Here is a 20796-nt window from a genome sequence, read left to right as displayed (position 1 = left end):
ATCTGATACGTAGACTGACATGCAAGTTTTCAAAACTTAAGGATATGACAATATAATCAAAGACTCTTTTAATGCATTTTAAATATATTTTATATTTATTTATATTATTTTATATAGTTGATTTAATATTTTTTACTTAAAACTACTGATAACTATTAAAATATACTTTCAGGGAAATTCAGAAACATTGAGGATATATGAAAGGGGGACATATGTTACAAATTAAAACAACAGAATTATTAAGGTAAATCATACAGGGGGTAGAGGTATATCTCAGTGGTAAAGCCCTTGTTTAGCAAGATTAGGTTTCTGGTTCAATCTCTAGCATATGAAGAAGAGGGGTCGGGGAAAAAGATACAAAGATATATATTTAAAATATACCATTTGATATATTTTGGTATGTGTATACTGATGTACTTAAAACTTTAATGAAACATAACAGCATAACTCACAAACCAGTTTCTATATAACTCTTCTGTATATTATCTCTCATGGCTTGCTGTGCACTAAGATCTGAACGTACCGATTTGTTGCATAACTCTAGTAGCTTGTCTGTTAGGCGAGTTGCATCTCCGACAAACTTTTCTAAAGACTTTTTCATATGGATAGCTTTGGTAAGAATTTCCTTGCATCTGTTCACACGCATGGGATAAGAAGACTGTCAATCAAAAAAGGGGTGGGGATTAAATACAATTCTATAGGAAAGCTGATTGGCAAGAATCAATTTAAAAGACTATTTAAGATGTGAGTTTATAACATAAGCGTCTAGGAAATCAATTTGATAACACCATTTTAATCATACAGCCTGTGAATACTTTTGATAGGATCTTCATTGATGAAACAATCCAATATTTTGAGACGTAGCACAACAGAACAGAAGGAAAATAAAACAAAACTTTAATGAACTAATGGTTAGCTATTTTTATAATTTTGTCCAATTACAAAAATGTGTTGTCAAAGAATATTATATAATTTATCTAATACTAAAGTTATTTAATCATCTAATATTTAAGTAAAAATATAATTGTCAACTTAATTAAAATTTACTGTTAAAATAGGATTAGAAAAGTACATAAAAAGTTACAAGAAAAAGTAACAGTCTGAATTTTAATTTTCCTTTTATCTTTATACTAACTTTTCTATAATATTTACTCATTAAATATACTAATCAACTTGTATATGCCCGCTAATAGATTTTCAAGATCTTGGAATAAAACACTTAAAACTTCACATGGCTGGAGTGATGGCTCAGTGATTAAGAGCACTTGCTTTCACAGAGGAACTGGGTTCAACTCCCAGCACTCTGATGGCAATTTATAACTGTTCTTAACTGCAGTTCCAGCGAGTCAACACTTCCTCTCCTGACGCCTGAGCACCAGGCATGCAAATGGTGCATAGCCATACATCCAAGTAAAACACGCATACACATAAAAATAATCTTTTAAAAAGTGGCTATATTATAAATATTTATTAAAAACTTCACAAAGACAGTACTACTCAAGTCTTTACTCTTCACATATTGGTAACTTCATTTCATATGATAAGTATCTCAAAATATTTAAACTCTATATTTTTCTCTCTATAGGAAAATTACTAACAATATAGGCCAGGACCCTGGAATTTGTATTTATATACTTGCTTTAAACATACTTGACACAGGGTTGGGGATTTAGCTCAGTGGTAGCAAGCACAAGGCCCTGGGTTTGGTCCCCAGCTTCGAAAAAAAGAAAAGAAAACAACAACAACAACAACAACAACAACAAAAAAAAAAAAACTTGACACAGTAAGTGGCTAACTAATGATTACCTTTGACACAGCAGTCATCATCCACATTGCTTGCTGAGGATAGGCCAGAAAGACCTTGGCTATTATTTCCATCAAGACAACAAAAACTTCATCATGAGAATGACAAATTCGAGAGATCAACTGCGAAAAAGCAGTCAAAAACTGATATGGTGCTAACCGATTTGTGTGCTCTGTGAGTACACTATTTATTTTTGCCAAATCATTTCTCATTTGCAGACGATCAGAACGACCACCTAAGGGCAAGTTTAAGGCAGGAAAAACAAACAACATCAGTATTTCAATTCATTTCACAGAAAAAATAACCCTGATAAAACAGCTTTAAAAAGACAACATTTGCATGTCCACAGCTAGCTGTCTGACAAGACTGTGTAGACAGGAAAAGCATTTACATGGAAGAGGCATTTGTTTCCATCATCTGCTGTAAGTTTTATGGTATGTATGTATACCGACATCTTTCAAAGTATTAGAGCTATCAAGAAATGAAAAAACTATTACTTTCCATTCCTGAATTACAAGTACTTTAAATCTATAGTTTTATCTTTCCCTTTATGTCACACTTAACTTATTTTTATAAGATTAATTTTTATTTTTTTTCAAGAGTATGCTTGTGTTTGTGTGGGTGTAGCGCACACACATGCACCAAGCACACACCTGTGGAGGACAAAAACTTTGGATCTCTTTGGAGTTGGAGTTAGAAGTAGTTGTAAACTACTTGATATAGGTACTAGAATTAAATTCAGGTCTTCGGGGGTTGGGGATTTAGCTCAGTGGTAGAGCGCTTGTCTAGCAAACGCAAGGCCCTGGGTTCGGTCCCCAGCTCCGAAAAAAAAGAAAAAAGAAAAGAAGAAGGAAAAAAAAATTCAGGTCTTCTACAAGAACAGTGTGTGCTCTAACTGCTGGACCATCCTTCCAGCCCCCCACTTTTGTTTCTTACACCATTATAAAATATTTTAATTATCAAATTATTCACTGGTTTTTAGAAAGTGAAATTGTACTGCTAAATGTTATTTTATACCAAAGTTCTAATTCTTCCTAGTGCCTTAAAAATTTTACATAAAGTTATACCTTTTTCCCATTCGTATGCCTTAGCACCAAAATCAAGCCATAGCGATAACATTCGTGGCATTGATTGATATATGAACTGATTTCCATACTGAAGAGATCTGCAATTATATATGAGTAAGAAATACAATTACCACAGAGGTTTTCTGTAGGTTATATGAACTAGAATGGAAAAGCTTAAACTTCAGTTATATGCAGTTTTCTGATAAAAACTATGACATCATCTACTTATCCATCGATCTGAACTCCGTGTGAGCTGAGGATGAGACCCCGAATCCTCCGCTTCTATCTCCTAAGTTAGAGAGCACAGGCGTGGGTGGGTATAGGGTGCACCTATCAAACCCAGGGCTTCATGCATGCTAAGAGAGCGCTCCACCTACCATGCTATAGCCCTAGTCCCTGAAACAATGGTACTGGCATTTCTTCATGGTAGGTTACTTCCCCTCTTTCTATTTTTTCTTGTTAAAGTATTCAGGTTGTATTCCATGGTAGTAAGCTTAATGCTCAGGCCTAATCATTCTATTTCTGAGAGATTTCATTTCTACATTTTTCTTCATGTTTTTTCCCCTTTACAGATGATGCAGAGGAGATAATGTTTATAATCGTGAAGCCAGTACCTTGAGTTTTACCACAGACTTTCCCAAAGTACAGGACCTTTACATGTGTCTGCTTTGCTGGTAGTACGTGCATATTCATCTCCATCCATTCCCAGGGAAGTGTGCACAAATCATGCAGTGACACTCCCACATTTGGACAAACCACATGTGATAGCACAGCTAGAGTACAATGGTTAAGCTCAGCCTGAGAAAATACATCCTCCTGATCCTCAGTCTTTGTAATAATGATAGCGTCCCTGGCAGGCAAGCTTTTGGTTTTTGTTTTGTTTTTTTTTTGTTTTTTTTTTTTTACAATATTTGTATCATTCATTTTTATATCTACACACAAGTTCTATTATAAACTATTATCTAAATGTTTTATATATTTAAGGTTTCATTAAGTATATAATTAAACTTGTTGAGGACCTTCACACCAAAGCAGTAATAACAACTATTTAAGGTACATTCCAGTATTCAAGTGAGTATATCTCAATAGCTATTTTTTACTTCTTTAAAAATATAAATACAGAGGCTGGAGAGATGGTGCAGCGCTCACGAGCACTTGCTGCTCTTGCAGAGGACCTGGGATTTCTAGCACCTACATAGTAGTTTATTATCACTCATTATTACTCCAGTTTCCCGAGGATCCAATGCCCTCTCTGACGTTCATAGGCTCCAAGCACACACAGTACAGATTCATACATACTACAGGCAAAACACACAGGGAAATCTGATAATAAAACCTTTAAATACTAGTATAAAAATTCCCAAATTTGCAGTATCACAGCTATAAATATGCTGTAGAAATGGAGTGGTGCTATGTTTTTAATAATCCCAGCATTTAGGAAACTATGACTGAGAGGCCAGCTTGGACTATATAGGCAAGAACCTATCACAAACAAAGTCCCATCAACAACAAAAACATTAAGAAACAAACGACAGAAAAAAAAACCCAACAATGTAAAATACCTTCCTTCTTGGAAGTATGATTTAAGAAATGTAATGAGTACATTCTATATACTAAGGGGCCTGATATATACTGTATATACTCAGTTAAAAAAATTGTTTATCCTTAAAAAAATTCAGTTAATAATTTTCTTGTTTCTGATTCCATTTCAAAATATAAACAAGCCATGAATTCTCCTTTAAAACACAATGAAGAAAACCAACAGTATTTATAATTATTAGCAACTACAACTCAAGAAACATTGATGAAATTAAGTTTGGATTTTTCAAAAATTTAAATTTCCTTAGGAAAATGAAATTTGGCTAAATGTTACTCTAATATGGAATAGATAAATACTGCTTTAATTACTGAAAAGTAATATTTAACTGAGAAATAATAAAACTGAAAAATAAGGAATTTTAATAAATTTATTGCTGTTAAGTCAGAGTCCTTCACTAGAAAGTAATAGCACATGAATACAAGAATTATGTACTCAAAAATTAATAAATTGCCACATATAACTACTAAGCATGACTATATCATACATATTTATATACATGTAAACATACACATAGATCTATATGTATCGGCATCTGAAATTAAAAGTTATATTCTAACCATAGGAGGAGGATCAGGAAGGTCAAGCCCAGGCTTAGCTACAGAGTGAGTTTGAGGGTAGCCTGGGCTCTGTATTACCCCACCTCACAAACAAAACAAAAAGCTCTATTTCACCCTCTGCCTAGTTCAAGAACAGGCTCCTGACAGATGTGGTGGCGGACTCCTGTAATCCCAGAACTGAGAACACTGAGACAAGGTATGAGTTCAAGAGAAGGACTCTATCTCTAAAATACAAAAGCAAATTAAGAAAAAAACAAGCTCTTCATTCAGTATAACTTCAAAATAAATGCCCTTATTTTGTTTTTTGGGTTTTTGTTTTGTTTTACTAGATTTGATTAGGAAAATATACTCAATTACCATTAAATTTAACAATTAAATATATTAAGTTTTAGTTTGAAATACTATACATGGTGATTTGAATAATGACGGTCACAGCCTCCTGAGTATTGGGACTATGGGTATGGGCCAACTGTTTCCAGACAACAGCTGACTAAAGACTATACATACATGGACTGACCCTGGGCTCCAACCTCATAGGTAGCAATGAAAGCCTAGTAAGGGCACCAGTGGAAGGGGAAGCCCTTGGCCAAGACTGAACCCCCGGTGAACGTGATTGTTGGGGGGAGAGTGGTAATGGGAGGAGGATGGGGAGGGGAAGCCCCTATAGAAGGGGAGGGGGAGGGGTTAGGAAGATGTTGGCCCAGAAACCGGGAAAGGGAATAACAATTGAAATGTAGATAAGAAATACCCAATTTAATAAAGATGGAGAAAAAAAATATTTTTTGGTTAAAGTGTTCTACTACTCAGTTATGTCTACAGTCTAGTACTGTTGATTTTCTAAAACTGTAACTATATACACCTTTTTTAATAAAACTATATCTGTAAACTTTTCCTCCACACACACAAAATGCATTTTTTAAGACTAAAGAAAAAAACTATGAAGAAAAATATTCTGGATTGGAGATGGCTTAGTTCTGGCTGCTTTTATAGAGAGGACTTGGGTTTAGTTACCAGCACCCAGAGGGCAGTTCACAACTGTGACCCAGTTCCAGGGAAGTCTGATGTCCTCTTTTGGCTTCCAGGAGTACTACACATGCACATGGTAAACATACATACATGCAGGCAAGTAGGCAAACACTCATACATGTAAAATAAAGATAAATTAAACATAAGAAAAATAAAAACATTCTAATTATATTGTACAATGAATCCAAGCATGGTAAATCAGAAAACAAGCTGAATATGCTGTGGTATGTGATAACATTCATCCCATTTTAAATCTCAAACATGAAGTTCTCATACTTACCTTCCAAAATGTAGGACTATATATCGGATGAGATCGCCTTGCTTTTCCATTTTGTTATCTGTTACCATGGGCATCAACTTGTCATAGTACTTGGCAAGGTAGAAATGCCCATCTTCCCACTCTGGCAGAAACAAGGTCACATCCTATGAAAAGGACATGTGTTACATATCTAAGCAGATCTTACCAGAGGCTGGGGCATGAAGTACTAATAGGTCATTAAACATTAAGAGTCCTCATCACAGCAAATTCAAGTTGTGTGTGACACTGGTTTGATGCATGGTATTCAATCAGAATGGTTATGATGCTGATAAACTCCTTGCCAGGTGTGCAAACAGCACCTCTAATTCTAGCACCCAGGAAGCTGAGGCAGGAGGATTTCAGTAAATTTTGAGACAAATCTGGGATACATAGAATCTGAGATACTCATAAAGTGAGTTCCAAGCCAATATGGGATACAGAGTAAAATCCTGTCTCAAAATAACACATGTAAATCCAACCCCCAAACCAAACCCACCTCAAAAAGAACACTCTTGCATATAACCTATGCCAGTGTGATAGGTCAGGTTATATTCATGAATATTAGCCTCATGAAATTACATTTTCTCCTATGCTTAGTGTGACTAGTTTGTTTATAGGTAAGTCTCACCATGTTGCATTAAGGTTGCTGAGGTTTTCAAAAGTGTCATGAGTTTGAAACTAGTATGAGCTGCCTAACTAAGTACTGAGCCAGCCAGATACAAGGCAAGATCTGATTTCAACTGCCCACCCCACCCTAAAAAGAAGATTCTGACTTAGACAGTTGATTTCTTTATGATGTTAAGGGATTAATTCCCCCATCCTGCAAAATGTCTAAATGACATAGCACCATGTTTTGAAGCCTATTTTTCAGTACCCTATATTAATTTATAGCCTCTTTGGGCTCACTATACTATCTCAGGATTTGGTAGTTGGCTTCAGAAGTAGATTCACCGTGCAACAATTTCTAACCTGGGGTGGTGGTTTCACGCATGTATTCATTTGTGGTAATTCCATATACTTATGAACTTTATTTATGAAAAAGTCAGTTTTCCTGAGTACTATTACACATATACACTTCATATATACTTCAATGACTTAAAAATCATTTAATCCATTAAAAAATGGTTTAGCGGCAACCAACAGATTAGGAAAAGATCTTTACCAATCCTACAACAGATAGAGGCCTTATATCCAAAATATATAAAGAACTCAAGAAGTTAGACCACAGGGAGACAAATAACCCTATTAAAAAATGGGGTTCAGAGCTAAACAAAAAATTCACAGCTGAGGAATGCCGAATGGCTGAGAAACACCTAAAGAAATGTTCAACATCTTTAGTCATAAGGGAAATGCAAATCAAAACAACCCTGAGATTTCACCTCACACCAGTAAGAATGGCTAAGATCAAAAACTCAGGTGACAGCAGATGCTGGCGAGGATGTGGAGAAAGAGGAACACTCCTCCATTGTTGGTGGGATTGCAGACTGGTAAAACCACTCTGGAAATCAGTCTGGAGGTTCCTCAGAAAACTGGACATTGAACTGCCTGAGGATCCAGCTATACCTCTCTTGGGCATATACCCAAAAGATTCCTCAACATACAAAAGAGACACGTGCTCCACTATGTTCATCGCAGCCTTATTTATAATAGCCAGAAACTGGAAAGAACCCAGATGCCCTTCAACAGAGGAATGGATACAGAAAATGTGGTACATCTACACAATGGAATATTACTCAGCTATCAAAAACAATGACTTTATGAAATTCGTAGGCAAATGGTTGGAACTGGAAAATATCATCCTGAGTGAGGTAACCCATTCACAGAAAGACATACATGGTATGCACTCATTGATAAGTGGCTATTAGCCCAAGTGCTTGAATTACCCTAGATCCCTAGAACAAATGAAACTCAAGACGGATGATCAAAATGTGAATGCTTCACTCCTTCTTTAAATGAGGAAAAAGAATACCTTTGGCAGGGAAGGGAGAGGCAAAGATTAAAACAGAGACTGAAGGAACACCCATTCAGAGCCTGCCCCACATGTGGCCCATACATATACAGCCACCCAATTAGACAAGATGGTTGAAGCAAAGAAGTGCAGACCGACAGGAGCCGGATGTAGATCGCTCCTGAGAGACACAGCCAGAATACAGCAAATACAGAGGCGAATGCCAGCAGCAAACCACTGAACTGAGAATAGGACCCCCGTTGAAGGAATCAGAGAAAGAACTGGAAGAGCTTGAAGGGGCTCGAGACCCCATATGTACAACAATGCCAAGCAACCAGAGCTTCCAGGGACTAAGCCACTACCTAAAGACTATACATGGACTGACCCTGGACTCTGACCTCATAGGTAGCAATGAATATCCTAGTAAGAGCACCAGTGGAAGGGGAAGCCCTGGGTCCTGCTAAGACTGAACCCCCAGTGAACTAGACTATGGGGGGAGGGCGGCAATGGGGGAAGGGTTGGGAGGGGAACACCCATAAGGAAGGGGGGGGGATGTTTGCCCGGAAACTGGGAAAGGGAATAACACTTGAAATGTATATAAGAAATACTCAAGTTAATAAAAAAAAAATGGTTTACATTACACACATACCTTATATTTCTTCATAATTGCGTTGCTTTCAAAGTTAGCTGTTTCTTCCATAAACCGGCCAACGAGCAGTGTAGCTCGACCATGGATTAACATGTGCTTACTCTCAGTTGGGGATTTATTTTCAGGAAAACATAATTCAACCCCCTTTTGAAGAACAATAAGCGCCTGGTGAACATCACCCTAAAATGAAAGGGCAATTAATGTCTTTAATTTAAAATATATCCTTCGCTGGGCTATGTTGGCACACACCTTCAATCCAAGCACTCTGGAGGCAAAGAATCTCTGACTCACTGATTCATTTGTAAACTCAAGTTTATCTACCACTCCCTATTAAAGATCTAAGGAAGCATTGACTCATTTCATATAGAATGGTTTAATCATTCATTTGTTTACTCATTCATTTTAAAATTAAAGTACAAGGAACTGAAGAAATATTTAGATGGTTTGGAATAACAATGAACCGTAAATTAAAATCTTTGGCTTAATAAGTTCATAGTTAATTGGGCATGAAGATGTTTGTTTATAATATTTGTACTACTCAGAAGATGGAGATAGGAGGATCACAAGTTCAAGGTCAGTCTTAGCTACAGTTAGATCTTGTCCCAACGAAAAAAACCAAACAACCAAACAAAAAGAATACTGTTACCTCAGTTCATGATCAACTGAGGTAACAAACTATGTAAAACACCAACATGTTTAAGTGTCATAACTTATAAATATAGATGGGTATTTGAAGGGATAAAGAAAGTTCCCCAAATCTATCTAAAGATACAAATAAGTAAGAGAGAACAAGAAACACTTGGGAAGCAGAGGCTGGCAGATCTCTGTGAGTTCAAGGCTAGCCTGGTCTACAGACCTAATTCTAGGGTGGGCAAGGATACACTGTCTTGCAAATGCGGGGGTGGAGTGGGGGTGGTGGAGGGAGGAAGGGAGGGAGAGAGCGAGCGCACACAAGAGCAGTAGTTCAAAAAGAAAAAAATCTGATTTTGATCTTAAACAAAAAAATCTAAAAAAAAAAAAAAAAAATCTGAGTTTGGTGAACAAGTAGAAACTCTTCTGGCACACAATTTAGTAAATGGTATTTTAGGAAGATTTTATTCTATGTGTACAAATGTGGGCCTACGTGTGTATGTGTGTCACATATGTACATATGTACTCAAAGGCCAGAAGAGGAACTAGAGTTGACGGGCAATTTCAAGTCACTTCATCGGGATGCTGGGAGTAAAATCTAGGACCTCTGCTAGAGTACAAATATCTTTTTTTTAAATGTGAGTATACTGTAGCTATCTTTAGACACACCAGGAAAGGGCATCTGATCCCCTTATAGATGGTTGTGAGCCATGATGTGGTTGCTGGGAATTGAACTCAGGACCTCTAGAAGAACAGTCAGTGCTCTTAACTGCTGAGCCATCTCTCCAGTCTCCAAGAACAAATATTTTTTAATGACCAGACATTTCTCCAGCCCCAGAAGAAGCACTTTTAATTTTGGTACCTGAGGGTTTGGAATGTGGTCACTACATGACCCTGGTTGACATAAAATTCCTTATTTACACCAGAAAGCCTTTGATTCTCTTCTCCTAAGTACTTTAATTTCAGGCCTATACTATTACATCAGGCAGAAACAATACTTTAAATTATTATCTATGATCAAGCAGTGCCTGGTCAATGGTAGTAAGCCATAGATGCCTGTCTACTTACGGATAAAAGTAAACAGTTGATACTTATCAGTATGCAAATCCTCCTTATTTGCAAAAGGTATTTCCAAGACTGCCATTGGATGCCTCAAACTGTGAATAGTGAAAACCCTAGATGCTAGGTTTTTGTCTCAAATATATATATATACCCACAGTGAAACTGAATTTATGAATAAGGTACAGTAAGAAATTAAAACAGTGTAGTGATCTAATATTTAAATATTTTTTTAAATTTATCACTACAGTGGTAATAGTATATGGATTACTTCTGAGATTTTCCATTTAATGATTTCAGCCATAGGTTGACCTCAGTGATGGAAAGCAGGGAAAGGAAAGCTGAAGAAAGGAACTAATTTAACACTGTTACCAAAATTCAATGTTTGGGATATCAATGCACTTCTGACTTTAAGGTATTTTTCAATTTGCAATGAGCTTACTGGGATATAACCAGTATGAGCTGATTAGCTCCAGCAGTATCATTTTAGGTGAAGCGTAAATAAAGCACTTGTGAGATGGGGACAAAAGAAGCTGACGGGATGGGATAGCACTCAACCAGAAATAGACTTGCGTATTTCCCCAATGTTCAGACTTAATCCAAAATGTATGAAGACTATTTTGAAGAATTTAATCTTTTAAACAAGCAGTATGTTTCCAAGTGTATTCTGGAAAGGTCACAGATAACAGTAATATAAATAAAGAAATTGTGAGACTCGTAAGAGGGTTGTGTATTGTTAGGTGCTGAAAATAATGGCATGAATTAAAATGGGAGGAAAGAGAGAGAGAGAGAGATGATTCAAAAAACATTTATAAAATTAAAGAGCAAAAGCTTAGCTTAAGACTGGATGTAGAAAGTGAGGGTGCAGGAAGAGGTTAAGATAAAAGCCCAAATCTGTTCTAGATAAGGGGATGGAAATGAGGCTTGTTCAGAAAAATAAACAACGTGAAAAGAGAAATGGGTATTATTAGCTACTGAGTTCCTTTCTGGGAATATTGAGTTTAGGCAACACAAAGACTAACCCTGTGTCATCTAACACAGGCTCTGTCCCCACTTTCCCCATCTGTCCATCTAGGTAACATCTCTGCTGTCCTCTCTTACTCATCACTAAGATTCTACAATCACATTTGGCATTACAGAGGGCTAAAAAATGTTAACTACAAAACAAGCTGTGTCTACTATTAGCTCTAAACTAGTGTCTATGAAAGTATTTCATATATTTTAAAAGCTCCTATTTCTATTATTGGAATCTGGGGGCTGGGAGTGTCTGTTCTGAAGCTCAGTCTTTTCCTGACTGGTGATAACATGTAGTACTGACATGTCCACACAAAAGTATTTCCCAAAGTCATTAAGTGAGAAGGTTATAATTATTTATGAAGTACATACTCAGGAGTTTCTACTTATATCCTATATACCTTTAGAAAGTAAAATATAGTGAGAATTGGTCATTTTCCTCAGAAATATATAGGACAGATGAAAAGTGAGAGAGCATTACCATAAGACTTAAAATAGGAAGGTATTTTATTTGAGGACTGCAGAATACAAGCAGCAGTCTTCAGGGCCAGAGAGAAGGCTCAGTGGTTTGAAGTTCAATTCCCAGAAACCACACTGTGGCTCACAACCATCTGTAATGGGATCAGATCCCTCTTCTGGTGTGTCTGAAGAGAGTAACAGTGTACTCACAAACATAAAATGAATAAAAATAAATCTAAAAGCAGCAGCAGCAGCCTTTCTACCTAGACTAGAGAATGAAGACAAATGAGAAAGAGTTCTGAATTTGGATTGAGGGTTTTCCCAGCTGGACTTTGGTACACATGTACAGTTCCAACAGAATATTTTCTGACGAGGTTCCCTTGGCCAGTACCTTGGACCACAGCCACTTCGCCCTTTCCACATAGAGTTCGGCAAGTCGTGACTCTCCAGCATTAAGGAGAGCATTGTAGGCTGTCTGATGGTGCCCAGCCTTTCTAGCTACCCTGGCACTCTGTAGCCAGCATTCTCCAACCATTTCATTGTAATCAGGCCTAAAAAAGTATAGCAAAACATAGAAAAATAATGTTTGTGAGTATATTCAATAATTTAAACAGCTTTCCCCAACATAGAAGGTTTTAGTTCTTACTCTGTAAAGCTACAACAAACTGTACATCAGTGTCTTATACGTCTATCTGGGCTTTTTTTGTTTTGTTTTTTTTTTTTTTTTGTATCGAGACGCAAAACCAAATCTAATACTTGATAGACAGGCACTCTACTTAGATTTATCCTTGCATAAGACTTTTTTCTTGACTTGTGTTGGTACTCACCTCTCAAGACATGTTTGCTAGTTACATTTTAAAGAATTAAAAGGCAAAATATACACACAATTTTTTTTTAACACAGGTCTTCTATGAAGGTTCACTGGACATTTAAAGTCCTCTTGTGTCAGCTGCTTGAATACTGAGATTATAGGTATGAAACTTCATGCTTGGCTATAAAACTGATTCTTTAAAATTTTCTTTAAACATTTCTCTTTATCTTAAAATTTTTTAGTTATTAACTTTTATGTGTATAAGTATTTTGTCTGTTTATATATATATGTGCACTATATGTGTTCCTGGTGCCTATGGGGGCAGGGGGTATCTGATCCCCTGGAACTAGTGTTACAGATGGTTTTAAACCACCATGTGAATGCCTAGAAACTAACCCTGCTCTTCTGAAAGAGCAGCAAGTGCTTTTAGCCACGGACTGAGCCATCTTTCCAGTTCATAGCAAAAACGATTATTATGGTCTAGGTTTGTTTCAACTATGTAATGAATTCCTATGAACTGAAAACAGAAAATGTAGATATAGAAAGAAAAATACTCCCCAAGAAAGTATGAACAAGATACTAACTTTAAGACAACCCACTTTTTTTTTTTTTATAAGTTAGTATGAACAACCTTTTGTTGAGACTTAATAAAGCCCTCCGGAGGGCCAGGATAGGCTCCTTTGCTCTGTAGGAATTCTGGGTCATTTCTAGTCGAGCTGCCCAGTTCAGAGAGTCTTCATTACAACTGTCACCTGGAAACTTGTGAAAAAGTGGTTTGAGGCTGTGCTCCAACTCACACAACATGTGTAACCTGAAGACAGACAGAACATGATATAATATTCAGTCTTAATAACCTTAGATATGAAGTATGCATTTAGATCTGCTATGAAAAACAAACTTTTAACATGTTTTAAAATTAAGTGTAAACAACAATGCATTCACACTAAAACATTCAGTGCCTTGATGTTATCCCTGAATTCTTGTGAATTAAACTGAAGGAAGGATACAAAAACTAAGTTCAAATGTATCAGAATTAAAGTTTACTGCCGACATGAAAATAGAATATTCATTATAAATGAAAATAAAATATTTATATAATACTGGTAAAGTAAGAGGGCCTGAAATAGTAAATACAGTAAAAACCAAACCTGTACAGTGATAATTAATTTTTCCTAGGTGATAGAAGCCATGATACTGTCATCTATCTCAGCATCTATGACTCAGTGTTGAAGGCACAACAAACATAGCTGAGTAGCTACAGAATGAAATTAAGTTCAATGATCCAATATCTGGTTTCATTAAGGTATTATTGAATATCATACGGAATATAATAAATTCTAACAAAGAATTATATTTGGCTTTTAAATTTAATAATAATTAAATTATAGCATTTATTTTTACCATTTTTTCCTCAAGTGAGTAAGTAGACTTAAAGACGACTATGTTAGGATATTTAAAAAAGAATAAAAGAGTCAATTTATATTGTTAAGTAATATACCAAAAATATTATAAGAATTATTTACATGTAAAAATTGTCCTAGTTGACCTATATAAATGAGAAATATAAAAGTGGTATTCCCCAAAATACCTGACAATAAATTCATATCCTCGTTGGTAGGAGCCTCTTTCGAAGCTTGCAGCTGAGAGAGGTACAATTTGTTCTGCTCTCACTAGTTTCAGTGTGTCATAGAAAGCTGTGGTGTCCCTCTTTTTAGCTGATAACAGTAGCTGTCCTAGTCTGACACTCCACGTTGTGGATTTCCCATCTGAAAAACAAGCAAGAAATGCTGTGATGAGCAGGTCCAGGAGCTGGCCGGTTTTGCTGGTTTTATAACAGGTCAGAAGAAATACTTATCAGATGGTTCTGTTCCACTTCAAACAACTAAACAGACAATCATAAGATGGGCCAGAGTAATTGTGAATTTGCTAAATATCTAAGTTGGAATATTTATAGCAACGAAAAGCTGCTTTAAGAAGTAATTTTACCTGCTGCCAAGTAGTTTTCCACCAAATCCCACTGTGACAGTTTCCAAGCTGCTTCAACTCTGTATGTGTTTAATTCATCTGTCCATTCAGACCTATTGAGAGAGAGAAGCATATCAACTACATGAAACCTATTTACATTTAAAGCATCATTTATATTTTTCTAGGTTTAGATATTTTACTTATTTACTGCTGTTTTATTTATATTGTATTTCACAGTATGACACAAAGTAATTACCTAAAACAACCAAAAAGATTTTAGTCTTTTGTTGCTGAAGAACATTTACCACTAATTTCTTAAAAATTAAGCCAGGCATGACAGCATAACCTTTAATCCCAGCACTCAGAGACAGGGACAGGTGTACCTCTGAGTGTGAGGCCGTCAGAGATACAAAGTGAGACTGTTACAGAAATACCAACCAAGCAACCGAACAAAGGACTCAGCAACCACCGGAACACAACTCTAAAGAAACCTATTCACTCATCCATCCATTGGTTCATTAGTGTACATATGAATATGTGTCACAGGACACACATGAAGGTAATGTGAGTTCGTTTCTTCTACTCTGTGGGTCACTGAGACTGAACCCAACTCAATAAGATGTGGCACCAGACGCCTTTACCCAGTGCATTTTGCTGGCCCTCCACTAATTATTTCTCATAGATATGTTTAAAAATGTCTGTTTGTGACAAAATGAATTTTGGCATATATTAGAAGAGAGTTAATTGCCCAATAATAACACTGTTCTTTATAAAATAATCTGTGTGCTTAGCTTAAAACAAGATCATGCACAAAAGAGAGCTAATTTAAGGCAGAGTAATGCACTTCTAAAAAAAATCTGGGATTTTTGGTAAGGGTCATGGACAGTTAGTTGGAGCCTGCATAGGCTATTCAACAGAAGGATTTAAGAAAGTTACTCACAACATATATGAAAAAAAAATCAACTGTCTATGTTTTCTTAGTCTATTTTCAGTTACTTATGAATTTTTGATTTGCAAAATTAGTAAAAATTCTCTCTTCCTCTCCTTCCCCCTTTCTCTGCTCTCCTTCCCTGTCTATCTCTCTTTTTTTTTTTTTTTTTTTTTTGGTTCTTTTTTTCGGAGCTGGGGACCGAACCCAGGGCCTTGCGCTTCCTACGTAAGCGCTCTACCACTGAGCTAAATCCCCAGGCCCCTGTCTATCTCTTAAAAGGCGACCTTGCTATGTTAGCAAAGCTGGTTCCAAACTCTTAGGCTTGTTATCCCATCCTTTTGACTCTACCTTCAGAGGAACTGCAATACAGGTAGGTGCCATTGTCCTGGTTCCTTTAGTTGTCAATTTGACACACCTGAGGACAGGGAACCTCGAGTCAGACTGGCTTGTGGCTATCTATGTGGGCATTGTCTTGATTGCTAATTGACACAGGAGTGCCCAGTGAAGTATGGGTGGTTTTATCCTTGGGCATAAGAGGTCTGTTCAGCATAAGAAAGAAAGTAAGTGTGAGACTGTAGTTAAGCAAGGAGGCAAAGTTCCTTCACGTTCTTCTCTTTTATTCCTTCCTTGAGTTCCAGCCTTGGCTTCCTTTGATGATGGACCATAACTTGTAAGCCAAAATAAAACCCTCTCCTTCCCAAGTTGGTTTCCGTAAATGTTTTATCATAGCAATAGACAAACAAACTAAAATAGTCACCCACTCCCAGTTAATAGGTTATTTTCCTCTAAGGACTCTACTTAAGGTGACACTAGGAGAGACAGGGATATTTTGGGTTATAAGTGCACAGAAGAAGCTAGCTTTTCAGTTTTTTAAGTATATAATTTTAGATAAGGAATCTGACTTATTGCTAATATTAGTTAAAATATATATGTGTATGTATGTATACACTTAAAATGATGATTCCTTATCTAATAACATCACATAAAGATAGATATACCCATTTTATTAAAAAACAAACAACACTGAAAAAAATGAACAAAGTAATAAGGCTGGATTAGGACCAATATCCTTAAAGGCCTTCTTGGTTTTTATACACCAAAGTTGCAAAATATGACAAATAAAAACATTCAGATAGGGCTAGGGTTCAGCTCAGTTGGGAGAGCACGTGCCAGCATGCACACGACCCTAGGTCATATAAACCCTCTGTGAAGCTGCACAGTCAGAGCCTCAGAACTTGAGAGGTAAAGACAGGAGCACCTCAAGCTTAGTCATCCCTGGCTGCCCTGTGAATGAGACCAGCTAGAGCTACATGAGACCTGTTGAAAAAACATCCTCTCCCCAAAGTCTAAAAACAGCAGTATACTGAAGATACTTCAATTTCTAAATATTAATATTACCCAAACTAATGTAGAGCAAGACTAAGAGCAAAGTAATAAACACTTAAAATTTTAGAGTCTAACCAAAACAATTTTAAAAGCTTAGCATCAGATGCTAAAGTATCAAAATTTCAAGATTAAAAATATGACTATTGGGGCTGGAGAGATGGCTCGGTGGTTAAGAGTTCTGACTGCTCTTCCAGAGGTCCTGAGTCCAAATCCCAGCAACCACATGGTGGCTCACAACCGTCTGTACTGAGATCCAATGCCCTCTTCTGGTGTATCTGAAGAGAGCGACAGTGTACTCACATAAATAAAATAAATCTTTTTTTTTTTTCTTTTTTCTTTTTTTCGGAGCTGGGGACCGAACCCAGGGCCTTGCGCTTGGTAGGCAAGCGCTCTACCACTGAGCTAAATCCCCAACCCCCATTAAATAAATCTTTAAAAAAAGATTATTATTGGAGTATCAGAGATGTGTCACCCTAAGCTTTATATCAAAAGAACCAAATGATGAGGATTAAGATGAGATTATTAAAATAAATGAATTAATTAAATGGAATTATGTATAAGTTAAGCACAGAAAAAAAACTGTTTAAATGCAAATAGAGATTCTCCCAAGAATAATATGAGCCCTTGTTGACCATTTTGATTTACTATGATACAGTATCCTTTTATTGACAGGACCAGAGCCTTTTCACAACCCAAAGACTGAGATGTATTAGGTTCTAGACAGAAAACAAAAGGAATTAATTTTACATTGTTTAAAGAACTTAACACATCAATTTGTGCTACCACAAAGTCCCTTGTCAAACTCCTATAATCCCTTAGTCATGGTGTTTTTCAACTTGCAGAAACACACCCACAGCATGTAGCAATCTCCTCACATCTGCATAGCTTCGCCTATTGCTTCCACTGTGATAACTACAAACTAAAGTGAGTGTTTCTGTCTCAAGGTAAAATGGAGGTCCTTATTAATCACAGACTTTAACTTACAGACATTAGATAAACTGCTTTAAAGTATGAAACTACAAACACAATTTGTATTATTCTCTAATTGACTGAGATCCATTCCTTGTGGACCAAATTTGCCTGCCTAGAATAGCTGGGGTTTGGGATATATAACAAAACAGGGATTTTTTGTTTTTGTTTTTGTTTTTGTTTTTGTTTTTTTGCTTTTAGGGAAAACATTTTCAAGAGCAGAGATAACTTCCTCATTAATCTTTTAATTGGAAGAAATGTTCAATCTTCATCTTTGCCATGAGCAGACTTTTTGTTTTTGGTTGGAGGGATGGTACATTTACTACTGATTTTGAATTATGGATCTTTTAGATAAAGTCAATTTTATAGTAGTATTTCAGAAATTTTCCAGCATAAACAACTGGTGTTAATACTATCGTCAGAACTCTGATGAGTTTTGAAGCTAGGGAACTACTCATATCAATGGCAGGTGAACTCTGAAAAGTTCTTGCCTTAAAGAAACAGCTGATTTGGCTCGGCAGATGGCACACACCTTTGATCCCAAAACTCAGGAGGCAGAGGCAAGTGGATCTCTGAGTTTGAGGTTAGTTATCCTGGTCTGCAGAATGAATTTCAGGATGGCTAAGGCTACAGGGAGAAACTATGTTTTGAAAAATAAAACAAAACAAAGGAACAATCTAATTCAACAATGATTCTAGAATCTCTTAACTGGGAGATGAAAGATTAAAAAGTAGGGAAAGGGCTAGCAAGAATGGTTAATAGAGAGAGAGATTGCTATGTAAGCCTGACAGCTGAGGCTTACATAGGGTGGAGAGAAGTGACTCCACAGAACTGTCCTCTGACCTCCACATATGCATGCTTCTCCCATCAAACCCTGCCCTATAATAATTCTGGTGCTATCTCCAACATCATAAAAGTATATGATAAACAAAGCATAAAGTTTTGTTACATTAGTGAGTATAAAATCATGCAATTCGTAAATCAAAAAGTTCCTATCCAGAATAATAAAAGAAAATTATTCTTTAATAAAGCATTACCTATTAGCATGCACTCCATTGACCTGGGTGATTACAGTGGACAGCTGACCAAGACCTAACATGGACTTCACGACACCATGATAATGAATGATCTAGAAATTAAAAGAAAACATTTAAGATAATTTAACTTCAAATATAACTGAGGAAATAAGAATATCTTAATTTCCTATATTCCTGCTTGTACCTCTCCTAGTTTAGCAACTATCTGGCTTGGCTATGTAGCAGCACAGTGTTGTAACATACTGAAACAGAAAAAAATAATTTTGGTTGAATTTATTATATTTTTCCATATGTGTTCCAATTTTTGGTTCAGATCAAATAGAGAACACAAAAGTACTCAATATTTTTAATATTTTGCTTAAGATTATATATCATAAGTCAACAGATATAACATTATTAATATAGATGTAGGGTTCTAATGCTATCATGGCTAATTTAATATCAACTTGATGGGATCTAGAACCACTCAGGAGACAATGCTTCTAAGGTACTTGTTCTGCTCATTTTCTTTACCTAATATAATTCAAGAACCCCTCAGCGAATAGTCCTACCCACGGTCAAGACAGGTCTACCCATTAACTGAAGCAAGCAAAATAATTCCCCACAGACATGCCTATAAGCTCATATCCAAAAAGATTCTACATTCTGTCAAGATGATAATTAACACAATTAAACATCATGTGTTTAATTAAATTGAACATGAGAAGATAGTTTGTGGGAGGCCAGACTGAGGTACATGACACCATGCCTCTCCGTGCTCTAAATAAATAAATGAAATAAAAAGAAAATGAGCAAATAAATTATAGCATTACTAAATGTACTTTTCAGTATAAGTATACTCTAATTAATTTGGGAGAGTTATTTTGTCTGTCTGTCTGTCTGTATGTTTGTGTTAGTTGTGTATGGGGATACATGTGTGTTTGTCATGTGTAGACTAGAGGTCAGATTTGGGTATTGTTCTGCAAGAGCTGCATCATCCACCCTCCCCCACCCCCGTTTCAGATCCTTTTCTCATGCCCTGCAGCTCTCCAAGTCTGCTAGGCTGGTTAGCTAGGGAGGCCCAAAAATCTCGGCCTCCCCAGTGCTGGTATTACAAGTGCGTGGCACCATACCTGATATTTTTATGGGAGTTCTGGGAACTGAACTCAGGTCTTCATGCATGGCAATCACTTTATTGACTAAGCTATCTACATAGCCCTAATTTAAGGGATTTCTAAAGTCATAGAAGTTTGGCATTAGAAAGAATTTCCAAAACCATAAAGTACAAGTCTCTAATTTTAATGGTCTGGAAATTAAAATTTAGTGTTAAACATTTTCCAGATACATATGACACTGAGCAATACAGTTTTGAAACCAAGACCGCCATCATTCTTACTTAGCAGCTTTTAATCGGTCATTTTACCTGGTCCGGTTCTAGCTGAATAGCCCTGTCATAACAGGCAGTGGCATCCCTCAGCAAGCCAATACTTTCATGCTCAAGAATCTGTTCCTTCAGTGATGGCTCTGCTTTTCGAATTGCACTTACTCCAGCCACTCCATCTGGTTCATGCATAGCAGCATACAATTTCTTTGTTCATCCATTAAAA

General features: G+C 36.4%; 1 protein-coding gene across 4 annotated transcripts in view; it reads right to left on the bottom strand.

Moving 5' to 3' along the window:
* Atr (ATR serine/threonine kinase) overlaps nucleotides 1-20796 on the bottom strand; it is a 97444-nt gene that overhangs the window by 22291 nt on the left and 54357 nt on the right. For 3 of the 4 annotated variants that reach the window (NM_001427167.1, XM_006243600.5, XM_039082561.2), the window contains exons 29-39: nucleotides 20613-20777; nucleotides 19211-19302; nucleotides 14909-15000; nucleotides 14511-14688; nucleotides 13554-13733; nucleotides 12503-12662; nucleotides 8950-9129; nucleotides 6335-6477; nucleotides 2872-2969; nucleotides 1807-2039; nucleotides 524-658 (exon numbers count right to left, since the gene is read on the bottom strand). In NM_001427167.1, the coding sequence (NP_001414096.1) occupies nucleotides 524-658; nucleotides 1807-2039; nucleotides 2872-2969; nucleotides 6335-6477; nucleotides 8950-9129; nucleotides 12503-12662; nucleotides 13554-13733; nucleotides 14511-14688; nucleotides 14909-15000; nucleotides 19211-19302; nucleotides 20613-20777 (1656 nt within the window). Of the gene's footprint in view, nucleotides 1-523; nucleotides 659-1806; nucleotides 2040-2871; nucleotides 2970-6334; nucleotides 6478-8949; nucleotides 9130-12502; nucleotides 12663-13553; nucleotides 13734-14510; nucleotides 14689-14908; nucleotides 15001-19210; nucleotides 19303-20612; nucleotides 20778-20796 lie in introns of those variants that run through there. The other variant, XM_063266146.1, reaches the window with a different exon arrangement.

The sequence above is a fragment of the Rattus norvegicus genome, chromosome 8 (assembly GCF_036323735.1).
Source record: "Rattus norvegicus strain BN/NHsdMcwi chromosome 8, GRCr8, whole genome shotgun sequence".
NCBI classification, from domain to species: Eukaryota; Metazoa; Chordata; class Mammalia; order Rodentia; family Muridae; genus Rattus; species Rattus norvegicus.
Note: the sequence above shows the minus strand (reverse complement) of the source record. Positions and strands in the feature narration are given on the sequence as shown.